We start from the raw sequence: 13,692 nt of genomic DNA, 5'->3' as shown, positions 1-13,692 counted from the left end.
TGTTTCAGCAGTTCCACATGAATCTGATCAGGTCCACAGGCCTTGCCTGGCTTTGTTATTCGGATGGCATGTTCCACTTCAGATGTTAATATGTGGAGATTGTCTTCCTGTGTTTGTTGTTGCGTTTCAAACACAAAATATAATGTTGCTGTAGGTTTGATTGAACCATTTCGTTAGTTGTTGGATGTTGCTGTAGTCTAGTTGTTTCAGCAGTTCCACATGAATCTGATCAGGTCCACAGGCCTTGCTTAAAAAATATTAAAAGTTAAAATATAATAACCTAAAATATCCGTTTATATTTATGAAATTTGGGTATACGGCTAGGCCTCGCATAACGCGAGTTCGATTAACGCGATATTCAGTCAGTGCTATTTGAAAAATGATACCACTTTTCACTTTACACGATGCAAATTTCCAGTTAACACGATCTTTTTTTTTTTTATGCGATAGTTGAAAAAGATTTGAATCACACGTTAAGCTTACCGCGAGTCATACGGTCAATAAACAAACGTTTGCCTGCTGCCCACCTCGGTGTGTTCCATCAACCATCGGAAGATGTGTTTGTCTCCTGCTAATAAAGTCAATGCAGACTTGCATTTAAAAATTAAAATTTTTAAATGAGCCAGATGAAAATGTTACTGCGAAGGAGATAATGGTAAAAGAATTAGATGAAATCTTTCTTATCGCATAGAACCTCAAACAAAAAGTTTGATGTTCTCTGCGATATTTATTTCGCCAGGGCCCAGAGAAGATTGTTGTTGGCTATTGGAAATTGATTGATGAAAAGAGAAAGTCAACACTGTTCAAATATTTCCACAACAGTAATTTCTTCATTGTGTATTTTATGTCAGAGGTTCCCAAAGTTTCTCGGTTCATGGTGCCTTTAATGTCTCAGTAATTTTTTCAAGGCACACCCAGACCAAAAGAAATACCTAACAGTTTTGTTTAGTAGTTAGGTCCAAACAACTTAATAAGAAATGCTGAAACTGTGAACTACCTCGAGCTAGTAGTTCGCGCTGTGTCCGATAGATGTTGAGTATTGCTGTGTTTCCCTCGAAAATATTCCACGGCGCACAGTTTAAAAACCGCTATTTTATGCAATAAACATTTAATTCCATAATTATTTTCATTATCTTTTACATTATATACAGTTAAAAAGTTATTTAAAAGGTATTTTTAAAATTCTGTATGGACATTCCAGAAGGTCAAGGACCAATTATAATTTTTCCTATTGGTTATGATATTCGATTAACGCGTTTCCATTTTGCGCAATGCGCTCGCGGGACGAATTAATTGCGTTAATCGAGGCCCGTCTGTACCTAAATTTCATAAATCACCTATTGCATTTAGATTCAAAACATCATGTAAAGATAGTTATGCAAAAATTCCAGGAAAAACATTAGAGAAGTTACTTAAAATTATATTAAATAATGTAAATAAAACTATTATAATAAATAACAACTTACCGATTATAAATGCAATTAAAAGTAACAATACAGGTGACCCCTGCTTAACACTGATAATGCGTTCCGGAAAAACAGAGTGCTAAGTGAATCCGCAGTAAGCGATCACCGCATTCCCATAAGGTAACATATGCATTTGTGAGTTGCGGTCGGTGCCATAGGATATTTCCTGATCAATAATAAATGGTAGTGAAAAGATGTACAAATGTCGGTCAAAATATTTAATATTCAAATATTTGTACCTATAAAATATTCTGCATTACATACGTATATAATTATGTGGTAACTACTTGCGTATCAAAATTAAACTTAAAATTCCAACTAAAATAAAAATTTTTATAAAATTTTTATATAAAATTTTTTATTAAAAATTTTTTATTAAAAATTTTAATAAAAATCATGAATTTAATTGATCTAAATTGATTTTAATTGATTTCATTTAATTGATGAATTTAATTATGAAATGTGTGTCGATTTAGGGTTGAAATTTGGCCCTCTTCCAAATAAACTAAAAGGGGTATTAATTTTAAATCCCCAGCAGCATTACCACTCGACAATAAAGCCAACCGATCCTTTGCCGCTTTGAAATCTGGCATGTTTTTCTTCTTCTTTCAATATGAAACTTCTTTTAGGCATTCTTTTCCACAAAAGTCCTGCTTCATCTATGTTAAAAACTTGAAGTATAACACATAATACTTCTCTTCAATAATTTTAACAAGTTCTTTTTTGAAAGTTTCGGCTCCTTCTGCACTTGTGGCTTCTCCCTGGATTTTAAATCTATTCAACCGGCCCTTACTAGTTTTAAATGGTTCCACATTTTTTTTTTTTTTTGGGTGAGTTTTCTTCTGATCATCATATTGGCTAATCTCTCTCTCTCTCTCTCTCTCTTTTTTTTTTTTTTTTTTAATAATATTTAACTTAACTGAATTCTGCATTGGATATTATCTTCAATAAAATTAGTTAGTCTTTCCATTTCAATCCTAATAGTCAGCCTAGCCCTAGGTGCTTGCAGTGGAACATCTATCTTTCCCGCTGCTAAAATTAATTCTTTATTTTTTTATAATTGTTTCGATTAAACTTGCAAGTCCTAAATTATGGCACACATCCGAATCGATTCGCTTCAAAACGTCTAATTTAATTTTCAAATTCAGTATTTTTCTTACATTTAGTCTTCGTACTGCCCCCAGACGTTCTTTTCATTAGCAGCCATTATTAACTCTTTGAAAATGTAACTGCATTGGTTGCATTAATCACGATACAATGTTCAAGTAAACTGTCGGTTACACACGATGTCTAATACTCTACTGAGTGATGACTAGAGTTCGGATAAATGCATATAACGCAAATATTACAAGCAATATACTTGATCATTTTTAAAAATGTTGATCTCGGAACTATGTAACAAGTCACTGTACTGCAATTAAATTAGCGTGCGAGAAATTTCTCAAGTGGGCGTGGGAAACGTTTTAATGCTGTTTTGCTATTCATTTTCAAGCTATCGACTCCATCAAATGAAACGATTTCATTAGATATGCCAAAAATGCAATCTGTAAAAGAGCTTTATAGTGATCTGTGACAGCGTTATAGTCAGATACGGGTTATAATATAAGAACAGCGTTATAGCGAATCAGCACAAAGCGAACCGCTTTATAACAGGGGCCTGCTGTGTTCAGCAAATACAAACATTTGACTTTAACAGTTTATTCACTAGTATCAATCTTGACAATTTAAAAATTGTTCTCCAGAAACTATATTTGGAGCATAAAAATACTATAAAGATTGATTTAACTTATGGGATACTTGAAGAAATTTATGTATCTTCAATAATTATGTATATGACGGAACTTCGTTATACTTACAAGTGAATGGCACCCCTATGGGAAGTCCAGCGTCTTGTATAATTGAAAACCTCTATCTATATTATGCAGAAAGAGCATTCCAAGATAACCTACTTATATTCAGATACTTAGATGCCTATGTGTGTTAAATTGTCCACATTTCATTCAGGATTACAGTAAATTATATCCAGAAGAACTTGTATTGGAAAGAACTAATAGTTCTGATACTATAGCAAATTATCTGTATCTTCATATAGAAATATTTCATAATAATATAGATGTATACGTATATAATAAAAGAGACGCATTTAATTTTAATGTAGTCGGCCTTACAAACTGCAGATCTAATATATCAAAATCAGTACATGCTAATACCATTTTATCCCAATGTCTGAGGATTTCTTCTATTTGCAATAACAATAAAATCTGTTCAATAAACATAATAGCATTATACAATAAGTTGATTAATAATAATTTCCCTATCGCTTACCTGAAATACCACTTCAGGAAAGCGATAAACATAATTAATTTCAAAAATTTGTTTTTTTAACCGATTGCTTTAATTTAATATAATTACCATAATCCTATGTACATAGGATACACTTTGCTTTCTTGGTGTCTTACGGCGTAGAAAACTTGTACGCTCCGGCCTGCAAATTATAGTGTATAAAATTTTTTTTTTTTTCTTCTTTTTATGGTTATAACTATATATAGTTAAGTTCACTCTGAGGTAACATGCAAATTCAGCTCAGGGTCCTACTATAGGAACGGGTTTGCGTTCCCAGGCATACCCGAGATACAACTTATATCTTGTATTGTCTTTAAGCTGTCCTACATTCTTTGTTCTTATTTCTCCGAAATTATTAGGGTAATCCGAGGATGTAGGAGAAACTATTTCTTATCTATACTACTATTTTTTTCGCATTTATGGAGTTCAGGTTCTATTATTCCTACTCTATTAGTTTTTCTTTTTACTATCTGCATGTTTTTCTCTTTGCATTAACTTAAATTTTTTCTCTTTGTATTAATTTAAATTTAATTAATTGATTGATTTATTAATTAATTAATCATTTTTATTTTTATTTATTTTGATTTATATTTTTACCATATCCGTCACATAGGGGGCACCACATTAACTCACCAGGGGGATAGTTATTTTGACGACTATTGTTGTTATTACATTGTCCTGGATACGGTAGATATGCATTATATACTATATATCGAATCTTATTAAATTTTTAATTATTAAATTATGTTCTCTGTCGGGTCGACGATGATCAATATATTGCTTACATTTACAATTTCTTATTTGGTTTAGATTCAAACATTTTTACTTAGTTTACATTCAAATTACTTTATATTTTATATACAGTCAGTCCTCGTATAACACGTGTTTACCCTACACAAATTCAATCATACACGACTTATAAATAGGGGAACGATATCTAGGGGACCGAATTCGCTTATGCACGATTCGCCTTTGTGTTTACAAGAAATGGCAGTCGAACGTGGAATCACCCCAACTGAACGCAACACTATAGGAATGAAGAGAAGATTCTGAAAATGTATTTGTTTTTTATATCATTGAAGGGGAAACACATTTAACCATAATAACGTAAAAACCTACACAATTCCAACTATCAGTATAATCGCAAATGCAATTAGATCGAATTTTCTACCAGTTTATAACAGATTCCACTAGAAGGAACGCAATTGGCAATTGTTTTTATTATTTTAGGGTAGAAACCCCCAGAAATGTTCTTTAGTAAAATGTGAGCTAGTGAGATGTTCTTACTGTGTGTCTGCATTTACGGTGTTGTTTATTCAGTTGCTACATGCGTGCAGCTTTGTTTATGTGTATCAAGCGTGCCTCCTCATTTTGTAATTGTGCTTTATTCCCTAAAAATGAGTAAAATAGTTAAAAGGTACGAAAAGGAAGCGTCCTGGTGAAGACATTACAGATTCAGAGAGAAAAAGAAGAGCAATATCGATAAACAGAGGCGGACTGGGTGAAAAATTCTTACCCAGGAAAATTTGTAGTGTCCTCATACTAGCCTTTATGGCCAAAATCACACCGGCCTTCGGCCCACCGGGAAATCCCCGGTGGGCCGAGTGGCCAGTCCGCCTCTGTCGATAGAGAAAAAAATATGAAATTGTGAAACGCTTTGAGCGAAATGAAAGACCATGTGATATTGCACATGCTACAGACCTAAATGAGGCAATGCCGAGAATTACAAAGAATGGAGAAAAAATAAAAACAACTTATAGCAGGAACAAATCAAAGTGTAATTAAAACCCATTAGATTAAGACACAAAGAATTGGAAGAGATGGAATGGCTGTCATCTGTTTCGATAGAAAATCAAACAAAAAACAAGTTTGCTTACGATAGAAGCAAAAGCATTAGCAATATTTTATTACGTAATAGTCGCAATAAAATACATAAGTATTTTATTACGACAATTTATTGTGTTTGGTAATGTTTTGGTTACATATGTGTGTTCAATCTTGGGTGGTCGGCACCTAACCCTATTTTTTCCATAGGGCCTGTTGTTTATATTAAACGATTTTGCATTGCACAACGATTTTTAGGAACACAACTATCATGCTATATGAGGACTGACTGTACTTTATATATTAGCATATATTGATCATTACAGAAATAGAGTACTTCTTGTCGTTTTTTGCCTTCAGTCTGGGTGGTTGGCCCCAGTTGGTCATCTGGATTGTGGGTAAACAGCGAATTTTTTTTTTTTTTTTTTTGCGTTTTCTTAATTTCCTGCTTGGTATTATTTGATTGATTTGTCTTCTATATTATTATCTTTAATATTAATTTTGCATATTTTACATACATTATGGTTGTAATGCATAATTGCTCTGCAAGTGCATTGACCCATAAATATTATTTAGTTTGTTACAATTATTAACTTTCCTTATTACTTGTATATTAACATATGTATCTGTATATATGCGTGTGTGTGTGTGTGTACACACACTGGTATTGAAAGAAAGTGCATCACTCCTTAAAATTGTAATTCTCATCCAATTAGCATAAATATATGGTAATATTTCTTACAGATTGCTTCAGATAAGATTGACATGCGTAGATGATGACAATATTGCATCAGCTGTTAATTTCAGCTATATAAGCACACTCTGCAAGAGTTGCAATCATTCCTTGCTTGTGTCAGGATGGCAAGTTACGGGGAATTCCTCAATATATTCCTTACATTTTGAGGGTACAGCTCTAAAACGGTGTTCGCAGGCCGGCTGCTAGTTAGCCGGCCTGCACCGAACTTATTGGTAACTCTCTAGGAGGCTTCCGGATTATCTAGTGCATAATCTTGCTACCTCTACTCTGCCAGATAGTGACTGTAGGGAGTCCGAGTAGTGTGTATGCGGGGAGCATTGTCGAGGCCACGTTATGTCAAGGATCTGGGTATATTCTTACCATATGTACGCCATATCCAAAAATTTCATTACTTCATACAGCATGTCCCACCCACTTTTTCTTACTATTGAATACACCATGAATTGTCAAACTAATAGAGCAAGCTTATCTGCAAAAAGATCTAAACCTCCCAAGAACTTCCTAATTCATTTCACAAATATACGTGGTCTCAATTCTAATCTCAACGATGTCCATTTCCACTTGAAGTCTGCCAAGCCCCATGTATTTTTTCTAACAGAATCTCAGTTATCGGTTGATTCAACTACTGCTCATCTTAGATGTCCAAATTATTCGCCGTATGATTCCTTTCGCCTCAAAGGTGGTACTTGTGCATATGTCCGTTCTGATATTCCCTGTCAGAGACTTGGCAATTTGGAATCTCCTCTCTTTGATCTTCTCTGGCTTAAAATCTCTCTACCTCATTGTGTCAAATTCATCTGTTGTCTCTACAGTTCTCCCAACTCCACTAATCACTTGGAGCTCTTTGTCTTTCTCCAGTCCAACTTTCCTAACAGTGAGGTAATTTCCCTTGGTGATTTCAAAGTTCACAACTCCAGCTGGCTTTCGTTTTGTAGTCACACCGACCCATCTGGTCGAGATGCTGAGGCTTTTGCAATTACTAATGATCTTGCACAGATTGTTAATTTACCTACACCTACAAGAATACTGGACAATCCTAATCATACAGCCAATACGCTTGATCTTTTTCTCACAAACAACCCTTCTAAGTACGCGGTCGAAGTGAGAGGTCCTTTAGGCACTTCAGATCACAACTTGGTGATTGTCTCTTCCCCAATGGAACTTTTATCTCATGCCTATTCCCAACCTCGTGTTGTTTGGCATTACAAGAATGCAAAATGGGATGACCTGCGAGACTCCTTTTCTTCTTTTCCTTGGTCGGATTACTGTTTCAAAACTACTGTTTGCTCAGATCGTGTGAGTGAAATTATTCTTTGCAGGAATGGAATCCCTAACTAGAAACAAACATATAATACCAAGTTTTGTAGTATCGAAAGCAGTCAGGATTCCATGCTAGTGTTACTATGAGTTAAAAGTAGAAGAAATGTGATCTGTCCTGTGAGGTACATTCATGAAAAAGTGATCAGGAAATATTCAAAAACCATGCAAAGTAAAAATTTGTCAATATTTAAAAGTACAGAAAATCACAGATTTTTATCTTCAGCTAACAATTTTCGAATTAACACTACAGGTTCAGAGCCAACACCTGCAGGGTTAAATATGTTATGAATTAAAATAGTGTTTATCCATTAAAATATTTGAGTAACTTGAGTACAATTTATTCACTACTTAAAAATTCAAGATGTGTACTTTTAATTTTCCAGTTTACTTCTATGCATTTTATTACATAAGCATTCTGATAACTATATTTTTTTGAGATTTATGACAAATTGGTTTGTTATTAATTTGTAATTTCCAAATTATAATCAGTATTTGGATATGTTTTCTGTTGAGAGTTTTAAAAAATTTAGATAATTTTAGAATTTTCTAATATCACTAAATTTAAATTAATGAGAATTTGTACAATTTTCACTTTTTATTGGTTCCATGAATTTCAAGTTAATGAAGTTTTACTTTAAGTGGATTTTGGCTCTTATACATAATTTGAAATTAAGAAAAGATTAATCACTGTATCTGAGCCTATGTGAAAACAAGTTTTCAGTTAGAGCATAGTTCTCTAGCATGGATTTTAAATTCTTTGAAGACTATGTTAATATTAAGCTTGCAGTGCATCATTTGCACATATGGAGGGAGATTCAATGGATGATATATATTGTGTTGAAGGAATCTATGATTTTAGGAGATAATCATATATAGGGTGTTCTCTAATCATTTGCATGTGGTTTGACTTGGGTAAAATTTGAATGCAGTACTTTTTTTATTATTGATCCATTTCCAGTTAGGATTGCACTAACGTACCATATAGTCAGAACTTTGCAATTTCTGCTGTCATTTTGAAAATTTTACCGTTTATTAGCCCCCCCCCCCCCAATAATTTTAATAATACTGCTTATTCTGTTACTGGATTTTAATCTGTGTATTAAATGTAAAAATGTAAAGTGAGCAGTGCAGATTCCAATAAAAAGTTTATTTTTTAGTTGATACTATGTATATATACTGTATATACCTAAATATTATATTTTTGCTAATGGAATTATTTTCTTGAACAGAATTCTGATTAATTTTAATCGAATTATAATTTTACTTGTTCTCTTATGATACGTAGAACACTTCCATATGATACTCTTCAGAAATTAAACAATTTCTGGAGAGTATCATATGGAAGTATTCTACGTATCACATTGAGGTAAAAATCTCTTTCTTACACAGATATTGAAATCAATGTAGAACGTATTGAGCATCATAGCTCGGGTTTAAAGTATCCCCTAAAATATAAGTAAAAATTAGTACATTAAACATAAATATAATGATTCAAAGAAAAATTTCATTGGAGTTCACACATAATTCACATGTTTATGAAATTCTGCTTACATATTTCCAGGCGTATTCAGAACAAGTTCAGGAACTTGCATTTAATGAAAACGTAATGCTTCAAACATTAGGTAAGTAATAAAAATCACATTTGAATAGCAATTATTAGTATATTTATCTTTATTGTTATTATTTTTAGTAGTAGTTGTTAATGATTCTGTATAAGTTGCAAGCTTATACAGAATCATCCAAAAAAAAAAAAACCCAGCCTTCCCATTTCACCTGCCCATCCCCTCTAACAGTTTATGTAGTTCTTCCCTGAATTTATTCAAACTACCCACCTCCACAACAACAGATGGAAATTTGCCCCAACAACAGCTACCCCTGGCTGAAGGCAAATTCCCACACATCCAACCTGCAATCATCCTTCCTCAATTTGAATTTATGCCTCCTTGTGTCTAGTCTGAGCAAGAGGAAGGATTCCAGCAGCATTGACCTTATGCAAACCACTCATGGCCTTAAACCCCTCAACCAGATCTCACAGTTACCTAGACTCCAGACACTTCACCAAAGCCATTTCCTGGTAATGGCATCCTTTGCTCCTTTCCAATCTTATTGCTCTGCCCTTTTTTTTTTTCTTTTCTTTTTTTTCTTTTTGCACCCATTCCAACAGCTCCATGTCCTTCCTAATGAGGCTTCCAGAACTGTATTCAATATTAAGATATGGGCTAACCACTGCCTTATACAAAGGAATAATCACCTCCATATTCCTCCTGGCGAAATTCCTGTTTATTATTGACAAAACTCTGAGGTGTCCTGGCAGCCTGTCTGCACTGCTTCGAGAACTTCATATCTGACTGCACAATTACCCCATGGTCGGCGCCTCCGTAGCCAGGTGGGAAGGAGCAGCAGTGCGTAGCACACGCTTCTTGATTAGACTGGGGTTCAAGCCCGTCACCACCGGATGCGGAAAGGTCAAGGGAATGACCACCGCATATCCCGGAGCAATATGGCCTTAGTTGCTAATGCTCCTAAAAACCAAATAACAAACAAACAACCCCATGGTCTTTTTCATTCTCCACTGTCCTTTGTATGGAATAGCACAGCTGCTACATTAGTCTAGGATTACTGCTCTCCATGTGAAGTACCTTGCATTTGTCAATATTAAACTTTAGTTGCTACTTCCAACACGCTTGCCTGATTTGAATAGATTTTGTTGCATTAGCATACCCTGATTACTGTGATTAACTACCCTGCAAACTTAGATATTATTAAGCTTAGAGGGATATGCCTTCATCAGTATCATTAATACATATAGAAATCAGCATTGGGTGCAGTACTGAATCCTGCAGGACTCTGCTAATAACATTAGTCCATGAAGAGTAGCGAATTGATAACCAGTCATCCCTTTATCCACAGAAGGGACTTGCCCTTAATGCCACACTGTTTCAATTTGTATCATCATCATCATCAGTCATTTTCAATCCACTGCAGGATGAAGGCCTCTCCAGCAACTTTCCAGTTCCTTCTGTTTTGAGCACTGGCCATCCATTTACTACCCACAAACTCATGAATTTCATCTATCCATCTCCGCCTTTGTCTTCCAGGTTTTCTTCTAGCTCGTCTTGGATACCATTCTGTTGTTTTCTTAGTCCATCTGTCATCATGTCTTCGAGCTATGTGTCCTGCCCAAGACCATTTTAGTTCTTTAGTTTTGATCAGAATGTCCTTTACTTCAGTTTGTTGCCTAATCCATGTGTTTCTCTTCTTATCTAACAGTCTGATTCCCAATATGATTCGTTCCATTCTTCGCTGTGTAGTTCTCAGCTTCTCTTCCATTCTTTTGGTGAGTGCCCAAGTTTCACTTCCATAAGTCATGGTGGGGAGTATATATTGATTCATTATTTTACGTTTCAGACAAACTGCGATATTGCTCTTCAGTATGTGACTATATTTCCTGAATGCTATCCATCCAAAATTTATTCTTCTCTTGACTTCCAGCCATTTATCATTATTACAGCTAATGACTTGTCCCAGATAAGTATATGACTCCACCTTTTCAATTACTGCTCCTTCAATCATTATTTCCCTTTCTGTGACATACTTGTTCATCATTACTTTTGTTTTACTTTCAATTTGTATAGCAGTCTTTTATATGCAACAGCATCAAAAGCATTTCTGAAATCTAAGTATGTTTTTGAAATTATTTTCTAGTTATGTCTGCCAGGGGCAAAAATGGATGATGTAGAGCAGATGGAATCTGCTCTGCATCAATGAAATTCCCTCTTTTCTGGCTTAATCTCGCCACCACATTCAAATTCATCTGTTGCCTCTATCGTTCACCCAAATCCACTAATCACTTAGAACCCTTTGACTTCCTGTCTTTAAAACGTGACTTTCTCCAGTCCAGCTCTCCTAACAGTGAGGTAATTTACCTTGGTGATTTATTGTTCTCAACTCCAGCTGGCTTCCATTTTCTAGTCACACTGGCCTAGCAGATCAAGATGGCACCTCCGTAGCCAGGTGGGAAGGAGTAGCAGTGCGTAGCACACGCTTGTTGATTAGACCGGGGTTCGAGCCCATCACCACCAAATACGGAGGATGCGGAAAGGTCAGGGAATGACCACCGCATATCCCGGAGCAATGGCCTTAGTTGCTAATGCTCCTAAAAACCAAATAACAAACAAGCAGATCAAGATGCTGAGGCTTTTACAATTACTAATGACCTTGCACAGATTGTTCATTTACTTACCAGAATACTAGACAATCCTAACTATACAGCCAACATGTTTCATCTTTTTCTCACAAACAACCCTTCTAAGTACACAATCGAGGTGAGTGGTCTTCAGGGCACCTCAGATCACAACTTGGTGATGGTCTCTTCTCCCGTGGAACGTTCTCTTATGCCCTTTCTCAACCTCACATTGTTTGGCATTACAAGAATGCAAAATGGGATGATCTGTAAGATTTCTTTTCCTTGAATGGACTACTGTTTCAAATCTCTTGATGTTAATGTTTGCTCAGATCTAGTTACTGAAATTATTCTTGTTGGGATGAAATCATTTATTCCACACTCCACCCTAAAATCTCATCATTTATCTAAACCTTTGTTTTCCAATATATGTGCTAAGGCTGTATAAGATAAGGAATTTGCATATCGCAGTTAGCTTGTATCCATTCAAAACTCCAGGTTCATTTTCTGCTTATGCCAAAGCTTGCAACAATTGTAAAGCAGTTATTATCAGTCCAAACTAGATTTTTAGCAGCCTAAGAGTAGAAAACTTTCTTCTTGTCCAAAAAATAGTCATGCATTTCTGTCTCTTGTCAGAGCTATTGGATGCAGCTTTTGCCCATCTCTATTCTCACCTTTGTCAAAACCAGATGGTTTTGTAGCCACATCAGCCAAAGCTAAAGCTGACCTACTAGCATCTTACTTTTCTTCTAGCTTGTTCATTGATCAACTTGGTAAACCAATGCCCAACCCCCAGTACCCTCCATTCAATGCCTCCTGTGGTCTGCCATCAAAAGGATGTCAGAAGGATTTTGAGAACCTCAGTGCTAAGGAAGCTGCAGGTACTGACAGTATTTCTTCGCTTGTTCTCAAAACCTGAGCTTACTCCTGTTCTGTATCACCTTTTTTTCACTTTCTTATTCCACGGATGTTTCCCATTCTATTTGAAAATTTCCTCATATCCGGCCAGTTCCTAAAAAAGGTGACTAAATCCTCCTGTTCAGTTATCATCCCATTGCATTTACTTCCACTCTTGCAAAATAATGGAGAAATTAATTAACTGACAATTCTTAAACTCTTTAGAAACTTCCATCTGACCAACAAACACCAGTATGGATTCTGTCAATATTGATCCACTGGTGATGATATTCTGTCTTATGTTGCCCCTCTATGGACCAATTCAAAAGAAAAGATTGAAACTAGAGTAGTTTCTCTTGACATTTCAAAGGCTTTTGATGACATTTGACATACAAGTCTTCTAAATAAGCTTCCATCTTATGGTTTGCCAACTGTTTTTTGTAATTGGGTATCCAGTTTTCTCTGACCACTCACTGTGGATGATGGCACATGGCTCTCTGTCTTCTAAATTCTCAACTAATGCTGGTGTATCCCAAGGTTGAGTTCTTTCTCCCACTCTTTTCCTCTTGCATATATTAGTGACCTTTTCCATTGATTGGAAATCCTATCCATAGTTTTGCTGATGATAGCACATTGCATTCCATCATCCAGTTTGAGAAATTTGCCTTGCACAAACAGCTTCAACTTCTCAAATATCCACTACCAATTCCTTAAATGCTGATCTCCAGGTAATTCTCCAGTGGGCAAATATAACTGAGTTGATTTCAATCCTTCTAAAACTCAGTCTTATATTTCACAAAAAGGATTCTTCTGACTATGTGCTCTTCTTTAATGACACTGATTTCCAGGCAAGATCATATCTCTATTGGGGATTACCCTAACTTCTAATCTCTCTTGGCATA

The 13,692-nt window shown here is 35.2% G+C and overlaps 1 protein-coding gene across 1 annotated transcript in view; it reads left to right on the top strand.

Moving 5' to 3' along the window:
• The window catches only part of LOC150089867 (uncharacterized), a 180,381-nt gene that overhangs the window by 76,935 nt on the left and 89,754 nt on the right, over positions 1 to 13,692 (top strand). The window contains exon 4 of the mRNA XM_090389681.1: positions 9,272 to 9,332. Within this exon, the coding sequence (XP_090245807.1) occupies positions 9,272 to 9,332 (61 nt within the window). The remainder of the gene's footprint in view (positions 1 to 9,271; positions 9,333 to 13,692) is intronic.

Source organism: Mastigoproctus giganteus, chromosome 2 (genome assembly GCF_048544385.1).
Source record: "Mastigoproctus giganteus isolate SK-2022 chromosome 2, ASM4854438v1, whole genome shotgun sequence".
In the NCBI taxonomy this organism is placed as follows: domain Eukaryota; kingdom Metazoa; phylum Arthropoda; class Arachnida; order Uropygi; family Thelyphonidae; genus Mastigoproctus; species Mastigoproctus giganteus.
Note: the sequence above shows the minus strand (reverse complement) of the source record. Positions and strands in the feature narration are given on the sequence as shown.